The sequence below is a fragment of the Hypomesus nipponensis genome, chromosome 6 (genome assembly GCF_054491055.1).
Source record: "Hypomesus nipponensis isolate SF chromosome 6, ASM5449105v1, whole genome shotgun sequence".
Taxonomy (NCBI): domain Eukaryota; kingdom Metazoa; phylum Chordata; class Actinopteri; order Osmeriformes; family Osmeridae; genus Hypomesus; species Hypomesus nipponensis.
Window position 1 is genome coordinate 14,387,989 of NC_140366.1, and position 14,533 is coordinate 14,402,521.

At 44.7% G+C, this 14,533-nt stretch overlaps 1 protein-coding gene across 1 annotated transcript; it reads left to right on the forward strand.

Moving 5' to 3' along the window:
* Positions 1-11,302: 11,302 nt before the first annotated feature.
* Positions 11,303-14,533, forward strand: kcnk13b (potassium channel, subfamily K, member 13b). Its single transcript, XM_084700494.1, has 3 exons — positions 11,303-11,639; positions 13,263-14,026; positions 14,378-14,533. The coding sequence occupies exons 1-3, from the start codon at positions 11,303-11,305 to the stop codon at positions 14,531-14,533; spliced, it is 1,257 nt and encodes a 418-aa protein (XP_084556620.1).

Sequence of the window (14,533 nt, forward strand, 5' to 3'; positions counted from 1 at the left end):
CTCTCCATCTCCCACTCTCCGGTTCTCCCACTCACTACCCCTCTCCCTCCCCCATTCTCCATCTCCTCCTCACCCCCATCTCCCTCCTGCCCTCTCTCTCCCCCTTCACTTCTCCTCCTCACCCTGTCTCCTTCCCCCCTTTCCCCCCTTTCCCCCCTTCCCTTCTATCCCCCTCCCTCTCCTCTTCTCCCCTTCTCCCCTCCCTCTCCTCCGCATCTCCTCCTCTCCCTCCCCCCTTCCCCCTTGGAGAACAGATCTGTCAGGGCTCAGCTGATGCCCCCCCATTGGGCAACTGCTCCTTTCGTGCCCGCTGAGAGGGTGACGGCAGGCAGAGAGGAGCAGGCATCCATCACCGGGCCGGCGTTGTGCCCGCTGCTGTCACAGAGATTTCAGTCAACCCTGTCTGCCGTCAATTATCCCTGCGAGAAGCTATACTGCCTGCACTGGGCCCCTTTGCCCCCACCCTCACCCCCTCCTCCAACCAGTACCCCCACGCCTGCCCCCACCTGCAGTCTCACCCCCCAACTCTTGCCGGCCTGCTCACCCTCACTCCTGCCCAGAACCCCTGGTAGCTTCGCAGCATGTCCCCAATTCAACACATGCAGGCCCACACATACACTCACACCAGACACACACACACACACCAGACACACACACTACACCAGACACATATACACTCCCATGTGTAGACACAAACACACACACACACACCATACACCCCCCTCCCTTCCACACTCACACATACACACCAGCCCCCCCTCCCAGTCCCTTTGCCAGCCCACTGTAGTCCAGATTGTGTGGGACGCACAGTGACCAAGCCCACCCCATCTCTCCTTCAGCACCATGGCAGTAAGGAGACAAGAGAGGATAATGTGTTTGGAAGCTCAGGGGAGAGTGAGGCGGAGCTATACTGTAATAACCACAGCCTTCTGTAATGGACAAGTATATTTAGACACAAACGGAAAAAAAAGAGAGCGAGAAAAATCATTTCTGCCTGAGGACATTTTCTTTTCAACAGAGGATTTCTAAAAAAGCTTTACCCATTGCTCGACAAAATAAGTCCAGTTTGGAACTTCTTACGATTCGTAGCGTCAACCTATTTTTTGTATTTATTTTTTCATTGAAGTTGGGAAGGTGATTCCCCCTACTATGGTAGAAAATATCAGATAGAGTCCTTTACTGTAGCTCCTGTTGTTTTTTTTATGACAGCTGAATGGTTAGTCGTACAGTAGGTTCTACACAGAAGAGAGAGGCCCTGGGGGTGGTGAGGAGATGGTTATTATTCATGCTCTTCTGGTTCCACCCATTGGCACTTAATTGCGTTTCACAATGTATGCTTCATGTTTTGGCTACCCGCAATGTTTTGGGGGCTATCTAGTTGTTTATGATCATTGACCTATGCACTTTAACAAGCTCTTTCTTGTTAGTTGCTTTGAATAAATGTAAAATGTCAATGTTATTATGTCCATGCTAATGAAGCATCTGGGATAATGAGTCTCAGACAGGCACTGATGGGAAGCCCCACACCCGAGAAAGAGGTCCTAAACATGGGATTGGGTTTTATCAATCTTTTTTTACTACTTTATTTCATATTAACATTTTCATTTAGCAGACACCTTCATCCAATCAAAGGCACCCATGTTTGCATCATTTATGCAACCATGTCCCTAAAATTGTTTAACAGCTGTATAATCATGACAAGTGTGGGAGACCAGAGGATTTGAGACTGGAGAATAGGTAGCCTACAGCTCAGTGGTAGAGCAATCAACTGTCAATCAAAAGGGTGAAGGTTTTTGAATGCTCTCAAAGCCGCTTTGGTTAAAAATACCTTCTGAAATTAAGCTCAGCAAACTACATACTCGAGTTTACCCGTTTTTGGTTTGAAACCAGACTTTAAACTGTAGTAGAGCCTACTGTTTGTTGTAGACTGATGAAGGGGAAATCGAATTTAATTTAACATTAGGCCTTATATTTCCAGCAGAAAAGAGTACCCTTAAATCTTATTTAAATATAGCCTATGATATGAGAGTGTAATCGGTTTCCATAAATGTTATATTTTTCTGAGCAATTCGAAGTAAGCCTATAATTAACCTGTTAAAATATAGCGATAATTTCGCTTATAACATACTTGTTGACAAGTTCAATTTACGTAAGAATGCTTATCCTTGCATTTTGTAAGTACATTTCAACTATAATATTTTTTTGGTTCGGGTTAACAAGGCTGAGGTTGGCGTCTCTTCGCCAGGCCCTGGCAGCGTCTTGGTGCCAGGCTCGACAGGAAAGCCTCGTCAGCCATAAAACAGACGGGTACAGAGACAGGCGCCGTCGCCATGCAAACAGGATTTTCCACTTGGAAACGAAATGAGATTATTTTTGCCATTGAGATTATTACAGGCGCTGTTATTCTCTCTCTCTCACTCTCTCTCTCTCTCTCTCTCTCTCTCTCTCTCTCTCTCTCTCTCTCTCTCTCTCTCTCTCTCTCTCTTTCTCCAACCCCAGTGAAGAACACAATACTTTACATCCAAGAAGAAAGAAAACTATCAAAGCAAAAGAATAGTGAGGGAAGGTCACCATTTAGTTTATATGATATCTATTCTTCATTTACAGTTCCATCCACAGGTAGCCTAAAGAAGACAGATACCTAGCTGGTATTACCGTAAATACCAAATATACTCCACGACAGCCATGCGCAGGATCTAGATTCAAGACGATTTTAGCACCCCCGTTTGACTGTTGCGGGGACTGTGATAACTATTTTTGCTGTGAGAAAAAAAGTTTGCGTCATTAATGAGGACTCTGCTACGCTCTATTGTAGCCTATTGTACATGTATTTATTTAGCAGACGCTCTTTTCCGAGCGACTTACAGTAAGTACAGGGACATTCTCCCCGAGGCAAGTAGGGTGAAGTGCCTTGTCCAAAGACACAATGTAATTTGGCACGGCCGGGAATCAAACCAACAACCTTGTGCTAGGCTTTCTTGTTCTCATCTCCCTTCTCCTCTCTTATATCCTCTCCTTTCACTTCGTGTGAAAAACACGTTTCGAAAGGTTGAACAAATTATATGTCAATTTTTTTATTTATTATTTTGAAAGTTTGAAAGAATAATTCAAAAAATGTGCATCATTGATTAGTACTTGTGGAGGCCTGTACTATACTCTCTATTGTACTATGCTCTGCTTTACTCTCTTCAATGCTTCTTTGTTCTCATCTCCCTTTTTCATACTGAAATGCCTTCCGAATATACTAAACTGACTTCCGGATACTGAAATGGCTTCCGGATAAAGTGAAAATATTTGTTTCTGTGTATGTAAATGTTCAGTAGTATGAATGTGTGTAAACATTTCACATGTGAATGTGTTTCATATGTGTCGATGCAGGCATTTCACATATGTGGATGTGAGTTTTCAGGTGTATGAATGTGTGTGAAGGTTTCATATGTGAATGTGTATGTGAATACGTGTTTGCGTAAGGACAGTCTTATTGATTTCCTAAACGGCCCCTCATAGATTACTGGCACCAGCTCATAAAACCAACACAGTAAGGGCAGGGTAAACAGCAGGCCTGTAAGTATACAGGTAAGTATTAGTCAGTAGTAGTGTACATTATGTATTCTACGGGCACTGTAGACAACGATATGACACATCTGGTATGATAGAATAAGAATATACTGAACCTGAACAGAGGTCCAAATGTGATGCATGTAGTCAGTGTTACAACTAGGTGGCGCCATTTAACTACAAAATTATTGACGCGGTGTGAGGTGCAGTTCGGTGGGAGAAATAAAGGTTTTCACAATCCCGAAATCTTCCCTGTCCCTTGTTGTTTATTTGACATTACACTTAATATACATATATAAATCCCTTTGTGCTTTAATGTGAATATGTATTTTAGTTTGTGCATGTCCTCCTTGTGACTGTCCTTCTCTGCTTGCTGCTTGTTATATTCCTGCCTGTCACCTCCCTCAGACTTATTTCATGTTTTTGTGTGTTGTTACTGTTGTGCACTTAAAACTTTTGTTTTGCTCTTACAGCTCTTTCCCCCTTCCTCTCAAGTGACTTATGTGTTCTTAATGGCTTGCCTGCTTACTAAATAAAGGTTAAATAAGAAGAAAATAAATAGGAAGAGATCATGGGCTAGGAATTGGGGGATGGTGGAAGGGGCTGGGGTGTGAGTCTGGGGCTGCTGTGGGGGCTGCTGTGGGGCACTCCAAACTTCCTCTCCTATTTCTCCCTCTCCCGTCCCTGAATGCAACCCCACTCCCTCTCTCTCTTCCTCTTTCACTCTCTCTCTCTCTCTCTCTCTCTCTCTCTCTCTCTCTCTCTCTCTCTCTCTCTCTCTCTCTCTCTCTCTCTCTCTCTCTCTCTCTCTCTCTCTCTCTCTCTCTCTCTCTCTCTCTCTCTCTCTCTCCCACTCCACCTTGCACAAAAACTGTGCGAGTCTGAGGCAAGCTCCCACCCGCTCAGCTGACCCGCCAATCACAAGGAAGAATGGATGCTGTCTATATGTCATTGGAGCATGTTAATGACCCAAGCCACCCAGGTGGATAGCTATAAATAGGCTTGACACACAAAGATCTGCTAAATGTGCTAGGGCCTAATCAGGGCTCTCAGAGGAACCAAGTTTGGAAGTGAGATCAGAATAGCAGCTGTTTTCCAAACGGTGATGTCGCTGGCGATCCTGCTCAATAAGATGTATAGAACTCATCTTGGGAAGCAATTTGGCTGTTCAATGACGGCCCATGCTCACTTCAGGGTTTTATTTCTGATGGGGGAGTCATTTTGTTCAAACTCTAATTTCTCTTTACCGTTCCCTCTTGTTATCTTACTCAATCGAAACGCTGTGTCTGTCTATCTAGCATCTCTCTGTAGTCTAACCCTCGGTGTGTCTTTTTAGTCTGGGTTTGCTCCATCTGTCTGTCTGGGAGTCAGTTGTCCTTGTAGCATAGATGGTCAGCGACGAGGGTGTGTACTGAACGTTATTCAATGTGATGAGGGAAAGGCAAGGCAATAAGTGCATCCTGAAGATAAGGATTATTCCAATCAATTGAACACTTTTTTAAATCTCTAAAAGGCATGCAAGTTTATGATGGCATACGTATTTACTAAGGGTTTATCAAGAGCACTCTCTCTCTCTTTCCCTCCAGCTCCCATCTCCTTATCTCCTCAATGTTCCTGACACAAACCACAACGCTTTCAAACTCAAATACTTCCTTATCACCCCTGCCCCCCTCTCCCATCTGTCTCTCCTCCCTCCTTTCCTCCACAAACTTCCCATCCTCCCATCACCGCAGAGCACAGGAACACCAACCAGGGTTTTTACCATGACTCTCTGGAGAGCTTTTCACCCCCATCATGCATAAGATGAACCAGGAGTCACAAGGCCACACCCCCTTCAAGGTCATGTGACCCAAACACTTGACCTGCACGTTGCCACGGGAACAGCATCTCCTTGAAGTGGGGGGTTTTGTCTGACAGTGGGGGTGGAGAGAGAGGGGAAACAGGAGGATGAAGGAAGAGAGGAAGGGAGTCTAAGGAAGAGCTTTGATTTTATTTGAATCCTTATCTGAGGTATTTTTATTCTAGATAGGTATGATTAATTTGACTGAAGGGTTTCTGAGAAACTCACTATTTTCCTCTGGAAGCCTACCCTTCTGTGCACTGATGTAAACACTCAATACTCAGTATCAGTCACATATATGTGAAGGTGCTTATCAATCTTACACCTTATAAACAGTCTATAAGGGAAGTTGGAGTTAGTATAATACATGTACTTCCAGGCATCAAATAAAATAGGATAAATCAAATTAAAAGGCTTGGTGTGGAGAAAGAAAGAACTCTCTAAGCTGAGCAACAGACCCCCTACAGAAAGATGTGAACAGGGTCTGCTCTGCCAACCTCCCATCTCTTCTCAGCAATCCAAGCTTCGTTACTTGGCAGACAGAGCTCCCCGCGCTGTGCAGCTTCGCAAACGAGCTAATGGTCAGCACCCAGCTAAAGAGGGAGGTCCATCTCTGTCGCGCTAATGAGAGAACAATCCGTTTATTTCCAGTGGATCGCTGGTCTGATGGCTGGCTAATATGCACCGGCCATGTGATTCTGCTGGCACTAACAACATTCGGGCCAAGAAGTTACATCTGTTTCATTTTCACCATTTCAGGTCCCTCCTCTAGCCTCCTTCTGGTTTGTGGCTTTGGTGCTTTGCCTCTCGGAGGAATCAAGAGATTCTTCTTCTGCCTCTCTGTGACCACACTCGTAGACCCCAGGGTCTACATGAGGCCTACTTGAGGCCTCTACTTTTTTTTCTTATTGTAGGCCTACCTGCTGTGCCCTAGATTGTCCTAGATTGCCATTACAATCAAGTACGCACTGTAAATAAACTGTATTATTATCATGATTGCTGTATTGTATAAGATGCATGCTCTCACACACGCCCATGCAAGTGTAACCGATGTGGACTCGTAAACTCCCATGCTCACGTAACCGGCTGAGTCGCGCGGCTCATCAGTGATGATTCATACCGATCTTCCCTGTACTGGAATTTGAACTCAGGGTGTCAGAGTCAAACGCGATCACCACCTTTACATGCACCCTGTTACCAGCAAGATCAAAAAGCGCTGCGGCGCTGGTGGGTTAAACATACACACAGGCTTGCGCATTATTTTTTGTAGTTTCTTTGTTAGCTTCGTTACTAAGTGACTTTATGAATCACTTGCCTTAAAGCACAACTATAGCAGATTCTCAGAAACTCTGCTTGTTCTTTGTCCTTGTTGCCAACCAACAACCAACCTACCTGCATCAACACCTTCTCCTAGCAAATAAGAGCTACCCAATCAGCAATCTTTAGGAAACCATGGTGATGATATTTATCTACTGAACCGCCTTGTCAAATGTTAAACTTGATCTTAGTGATCCACCAGATGCTTCCTTCCAAACACACCTTGCCTTCCACACACACAAACACACACACACACACACAGAGACAAGGCACAAACACCAGACACCCACGGACATAGAACACACACCAACATTTTAAGGAAGTTTGTGATGTATGAGTGTAGTTTCGAGGTACTCTGACGCATCATGGGGAAGGGGTGTGTATGATAATTAGCTGTGTACGTATTACTTTGAACATTTGACGAGGCCCCAAAATGTTAATTAAAAAATCGGATAGAAATGTGGTTTGTAGTTACACTTCAGCACTGCCTGAGTAAATGACAGAGCTGCCAAACAACATGTAATTTAGTTAAATTAAGCAGCATATAATTGTTGACAAGCCATTTTCCAGCATGCGTATTAGATCCATACTAATGACTCCATTCAACCGTGTCATCACTTTGGGCTTTTCTCATTGGTTGTTCCCTGAACTGGAGGGTACACTGAACGCAGACATACACAAAATAAATGAATCATTAGTGGGTCGGAATTGCTCTGGAACCGCCAAAGCAACAATACCAATCTGGTCTGAAAATGGAAATATAACAATCCCATGAAGTCACCTTGTTATACTGCACAAATCATTATGTGGAAGTGGTTTACTTTGTGTGATAGTGAATGTAGGTCAGTTTGAACTGGCACAGAAACCCCCTCCATCTCACAAATTCACCTCAAGGGCATTGAAGAGCAGTCCATTGAAGAACAGAGCACTTATTACACAACCATTTCCTCTGGTGAGGTCTTAGACTTGACCAGAAAATGATGGTAATAGTTTACATACATTAGAATCAACCTATGTGAGTTGTTCACTTTGGCCAAGCTTGAAAACTTTTAATCTCGCTGATTTCTCATGAATTTGTAAGAGACTCATCACAGCCAATTCTCACTGTCAGAATGCATCCAGGAGATTTGTTTTGTGTGATGCCTGAAAGTGAGGGTGTCACAATGAGATGGCACTTCTTTTCATTTTGCATGATGAGAATCCCATAACAGGACCCATGCCTGTGGCTCTGAAATGTAATTTCCATCCATGAACACTGAAACAGACCCTGGTTATGATGAGGTTATGCCACTAATTATGAAAGACTGTGAGTTGTCATGAACATAGCCAGCCAAAGCTGTATGACCATGTATCTTATCATTTATTACATCTTACACTTTCAGTTATACAATTGTAATTTTAATTTGTTTTATTCTTAAAATTAAACAGGACATTTGAATTACTGTCCCTGCCAGAGATATGTGGTCTCTTGACCGGCTAATATGGCAAATATGAACTTAATATGTTCTTAATTTCCTAATTGACTTAACTGGTAAAAACAAATACAATACTTGCAGGCCAATGAGCATGGAGGTATGGGTAAGATCAGTGGTGTAGGTAATCTAAGGTCATAGGACAAAGAGCACAACAAACCTTCTTGCTTACTCTTCATTCATGTTTTATTTTTCTGAAATGTTATCAGTAATAAACACTTGCAAAGGTTCTGAAAAAAAAATTATGACATTTTTGTTGGCTAATTTATTTATGTAGTTCTCTGTACCCCATTCTTATTCTAGCTGGCTTATTCTCTCTCTCTCTCTCTCTCTCTCTCTCTCTCTCTCTCTCTCTCTCTCTCTCTCTCTCTCTCTCTCTCTCTTTCTCTCTTTCTCTCTCTCTCTCTCTCTCTCTCTCTCTCTCTCTCTCTCTCTCTCTCTCTCTCTTTCTCTCTCTTTCTTTCCCTGTCTCTCACCCAGCTTTCATATTAAAATCTGAAAGGGTGACAAGTTCTTTACAGACTTGTTGGAAGTGTGGTTACGTGCACTTTTAAGAGCATGAAGTGTGTGTTGCTTAGTAACTGCCATGTCGTATCATTCCTATATGTCCAATGGGGAGGTTCAGTAACAAGCTCACACCTTCACACCTGACCATGACAAGCCAGATGTCATCACTCATCCCCATAAACTGCGTAGTGTCGTACAGACTGGGACAGAAGGGGACAGAATGCATGGACAGCCAGTCATTCAGGGTTACATTGCAACAGTCCTTTTTAACAGCTACCCTCATTATTTCCTCTGATGCCAGCCAGCTTCAGATGCCGAGACCTCCTGTTGGCTTACGAAGCACAGACCGCTTCATCACTCGACAATTGCCTCTGTTAGAAAACAGTGGACTTCAAAGGTCTGTGGTGACACTCACATTCACTCTAACACACACACACACAAACACACATACACACACACAGTAGATCTTGGTTTAGTGTGACTGCTTAAATTGTTTATTTGAGGTGCTGGAAGAGAGGAAACTAATACAGGGAATGTGTAGGTCTGATGGAAGGGCTCCCTCAGACTATTAACAATAGACATGATGGGCTTTCTGACCTTCTAACTTAGATTATGTTAGCTACCCTGGGCAGCAAAAAAACATTATTTATATTTTAGGGAGCATTAATTGAACTGCTGTCTCACGGTTATTTGAACGGCATGATCAGTGACATTTGTTGCTGTGATTGGTTTGCTGCGATGTGTGGTGTGTGTACATGTATGTGTCTGCATGTGTGTGTGTGTGTGTGTGCTAGGTGGATGTTCTTTTCTGAGACAGGTGAAATGGGTTTCCCCGGGCCTGTAGTGGCTGGTGAGACTGGAAGGCTGCGACCTTGACATACTGCAAGGTAATGGAGCAACACAAGAGGCCAGCAGCCTCTTGTGTTGCAATAAATGCAATGACTTTCATAGTCTTTCGCTTCTTTCATCTTGACAAACGTCACACAAAGCTACCCTCAAAGCCAGGTTAATATAGTCAAGGAAATAGACACATTTTAAGATAAATGAATGAAATCATATGGGTACAGAAAAAGACAATACATGTCCGTGATTGGTTTCTAAGGTGATCGCTGTCCAAGGTGCTGATGTGTTTCGATTTTAGTTGGGTTTAGCCAGACTGGCCCCCTGATGTCCCATACAGGATTATGATCTCTTACATCAGACAAAAAGCTCGTAGACTGCTTTTGACTATGCAATCAGTCAGTAAAAACTGGAGCAACCCTCTGAATAATACTGAGCTCGTATTCGGTGAACTGAAATGTTTTGGGATATTGGTTTCCGGGATTCTGAAAGATTCGATCTCCATTGACACGCACAATAGGACAGGACAAATTGCGAGCTGTTACAAGATAATTATGGATGTGACTCATATATTTAGTTATAAGAATAGCTCTCTTTGTCTCCCTATGACTTTGAATAATACATTTCGCCCTCGCAACATGGTGACATTTGCTCACATAGTCTCTTGACATCTCTGAACAAATGCATGAATCCTCAATCCAGACTTGAAAGGTCATGTCATATTGATCCATATCTGAAGAGGAAATGGAGCATTTGTGCTGTAGAGAAGAGTAGTGCCCTTATTTTTTAGTATTAATTTAGTTCAGCGTCCCGATAATTTGTCAACAACTGAACAGCCTTTAGTTGTTATTTAAAGAATTGTGTTAAAGGAAACTTCATATGCTCCCGGGTGGTTTACATGCTATTTTGAGTTATGTTTTTTATTACCACCTGAAAAGACATTGAATTGGCTAATTTTCAGGATCTTAAAAAAAAGTCGGAATATTTCCACGTGCCAAGGGTTTCTCCTTCTCTGGCTTGAATCTGCCCGTGGCGGGGATGGAGGAAAGGGTGTCGGTCTTGTTCCAGACTTCGAGCCCCCACCCCGGCGCCTCTCGAGGTCGAGGTCAGAGTCGGCGTCTAACCGTGTGCGCAGACGATCATAACATCTGCCTTGCTGGTAGCCCTTGGCATTTGTGTACATAGATAAGGCTATCGCTAGGAGAACCTCTCCATTAAAGACGTCTTTGAGCAGTGCTAACGGGAGGAACGCATTTGGAAACGCTGGATGGGGACTTTAACGTGCGCACGTTAAACTCTGTCCACAGGTTGCTGTTCAGAAGACGACCTGTCAGTCTGTTTTTTTTTTTCTTGGACGAGATAGGCTTTCAAATAGCCTAAACTTATTAAACTGCGCAAACAGGCGCCTGTCTCTTTTCTAAAGAGGATGTTAACATTTGGTTAAATTATGCGAAGCAGTGTTGCGGCTTTTGAAAAAAACATCGTGGATCAGTCAGATGATTCTGGAAAACAGGCTTTTGCTCTCATTCGGAGCAGTAGGTTAATTGCAAAGAGACAGGTGCACAGTCTCCGCGAGGTCGCTAAACTTGCGTTTGTAGCCTATTTGGCTTTGGTCGCTTTCCAGTGGCTCAAGTTCCACGACACAAGAGTTTCTGTCATGAATTGGCTCGTTATCATCCTCAAAAGCGAAGGATGGATAATGAAGAGTGTGTGCTGAACATGAAACCATGCCGCGGGTACACCACACCTGTTCACTGGTGACAAGATAATGGCTTGCCGGAGCGGTTGCGGCTGCGGCATCGGTCCACTGAATGAAGACAACGCTCGGTTCCTGATGTTAGCGTTGTTCATAATCCTCTACCTCCTTTGCGGGGCCGCTGTCTTCTCAGCTCTGGAGCAGCCCAAAGAGCGGGAGGCGAAAGAACGATGGGAACAAAGGTTTGAACATTTCAGTCAAACCTACAACCTGAGTAAGAAAGAGTTGAACAACTTCCTCAAGAACTACGAGGAAGCGAATATGGCTGGCATTCGTGTGGACGCTATCCGACCTCGTTGGGACTTCCCCGGGGCGTTTTATTTCGTGGGGACCGTTGTTTCAACCATTGGTAAGATTGTTTGAAGGGTAGTCTGCATAATCTATCAAAATCTAGCCTAATGATCAACACAGTACCGTTGGTATTATTTTAAAATCATGCATATCATGTGTTTGATATCAAGTTTGATTTATGAGCTCAGAAGCTTGTCCATGCAATTTAAATTATAAGGTCAACTGCTAAACGTTCTGAGTGACACACTGCACAATTAGGCTCGCGCCAGAATGACTCATTTTGTCGGAAGGAAACTCTTCTCTTGAATAGACAGTCAGTTTGAAACCTGCTGGCTGAACTTTAGTTTTGGTGACAGGTGACTATTGTGTCTTCTGTCGCCAAGTAACACGGTTCCAATGTGTTTTTACCACACCCGTGGTGAACGTAGGTCTGTAGTGAGCGTGTAGGACTATGGGGCTTATTTTCCCGTAGGTGTTCGGAACATTTTAAAATTCATTTCAAGACGCATTTGCCCAAATAGATTTTCAAATATTGTTTATAGAAAGTAAGCCCTCAACAGAAGATCAAAGTTCAAAAGTGCATATTTCTAATGGTATTTATTTACCTTTTGGGAAAGGTACATGAAACCTAAAGGACAGTGAATTGACAGACATGGAGAAGGAGGGGGTATGCAGAGGCAAAGAGGCCTTTTCACGCCAGAGTAGACAATGTTAAATGACCAGTGAAAGAGTGTTACAGAACATCTAGCAGCTTATAGTCGATGGCCTTCATCGGTCTTGATCTATGGACTTCCACTCACACCAAGAGACTACAGAATGAAAAACCAAAACCTAGGCCTAATTCTGAGTGGAGGAACTGCTCAAATGTTCTAGATGCAAATTTTGTCCATTAACTTATAAGCTGCAGAGGTGGGATGATGTCACTGCTGGTTGGAAGAGGAATTGACTGGTAACGTAGGTGTAGTTTACGTCACACTACATCTCAATCATCTTAAATGGTATACAACACTCCGTCCCTTGAAACAAAAACAATCTATGCTTCTGACAGGACTGCATTGATCCGTGAGTCAACGAGTTGGAAAAATCTTTTCACTTTACACGTAGGTAGGTGCTGATGGAGAAAGCACCAGACAGGAAAAGAGAAATGGGAGCTAAGATGAAGGGAGAGAGTTGGGGGGAGGTGTCGGAATAACTGGAAACCGTCACCAATAGCAACCCAGATCAGGCAGAGTGCAGTGGGCGTGCAAAGATGATGAGGATGTTTCTGAAGAACCGTGCTCTGCGCTCTGGGGAAAGGTGCACATGATGCTTATTAAGAAGCAATTATAAGCATCAGAATTGGAACCATCAGTTCCCTTTCTTGAGAGCAATCACAGCTGCAAGCTGTCACGGTCCGCCCTCTGCATGAGGTGGAGTCCAGTAGTGGGTACATATTGTGGTGTACACACACAGCTGTACGCTGCCAGTTCACGCGGAGCATGGGGATGGTCTGTGAGAGCGTGCAAGGGAACATGTCTGTTCTGCATGTCAGTACAAACCATAATTAGTCAAAATGATGTGTGTGGATGCGTGTCTGTGTGTGCGTGTTTGCCTATGTGGGTGTGTACACGTGTGTGTGTGTGTGTGTGTGTGTGTGTATGTATGTATACATGTGTGTATGTATATTTGTGTGTGTGCACAGGCTTCGGGATGACCACGCCAGCAACCATCGGGGGCAAAGTTTTCCTGATCTTCTACGGCCTTGTCGGCTGTGCCTCCACCATCCTCTTCTTCAACCTCTTCCTGGAACGTGTCATCACCGTCATCGCCTATGTCCTCAAGTTTTGCCACCAGCGGCGCCGGCGCATCGCCGTCCTCCCCCCCAGAAGCCGGCGACTCTCCGAGGGCTGCGGAGGCGGCCGGGGCGAGGGCCTAGCGGGCTGGAAGCCCTCGGTCTACTGCGTGATGCTGATCCTGGGCGTGGCGGCCATCTTGGTCTCCTGCTGCGCTTCGGCCATGTATTCAGCGGTGGAGGGCTGGGGCTACCTGGACTCGCTCTACTTCTGCTTTGTGGCCTTCAGCACCATCGGTTTCGGGGATATGGTGAGCAGCCAGAAGGCTGTGTACGAGGGCTCGTCTACCGCCTATCACCTGGGGAACTTCCTGTTCATCCTGACTGGAGTGTGCTGCATCTACTCGCTCTTCAACGTCATCTCCATTGTCATCAAGCAGGTGCTCAACTGGCTGCTGAGGAGGCTGGAGGCACCCTGCAGTTACTGTCCGGGGAGGGGGGAGGGGGGGCAGAAACACCAGCGGAACCCCCGCAGGAACGTGGTGGGGCCCGGGCACCCGCGCATGAACCGGGATCTCTCCATTGAGACGGACGCGGTGAACGACAGCGAGGCGGACGGGAGGAGGATGTCTGGGGAGATGATCTCCATGAGGGATTTCCTGGCAGCCAACAAGGTAAGAGGAAGGAAAGCGTGAACGGAACTAACGTGTTTGACGTTTTCATTCATTTAAAATCAAGGATCAGAAGTATTCACTTCGACAGTTTTTGGCTGGGAGACGTGTGTAAGGACCTAACTTAACGCAGTCATTTAAATCACCGAGACCTTACATGTGGTCTTTGTTAAAGCAAGCGATGCAAAAACAAACACAAGAAACAACAGTATTTAAATCACTTTTTAAACGATGAGGTCGAAAAGTACTTGCGTCTTCACTTTTAGAGGATTAGGTCAAAAGAATACTTGAGTCATCCCCATCTGCTTTGTGGAGTTCCTGTAATTACTCTTCTCTCCTCCTTGTTCCTTTCAGGTGAACCTAGCCATCATGCAGAAGCAGCTATCAGAGATGGCTAATGGGCATCCTCGTCAACCAGGCTCCTGCTCCCGCCATAACGGCTTCTCTGGCGGCGTGGGTGCACTGGGCATCATGAACAATCGCTTGGCCGAGACCAGTGTGGACAGATAG

What these genes read in the sequence shown, in the direction of transcription:
- kcnk13b (XM_084700494.1), top strand. Translation starts at nt 11,303, where the DNA reads ATGGCTTGCCGGAGCGGTTGCGGCTGCGGCATCGGTCCACTGAATGAA. An exon ending in GACCGTTGTTTCAACCATTG is followed by an intron (nt 11,640 to 13,262) that starts GTAAGATTGTTT and finishes GTGTGTGCACAG; the next exon opens with GCTTCGGGATGACCACGCCA. An exon ending in ATTTCCTGGCAGCCAACAAG is followed by an intron (nt 14,027 to 14,377) that starts GTAAGAGGAAGG and finishes TGTTCCTTTCAG; the next exon opens with GTGAACCTAGCCATCATGCA.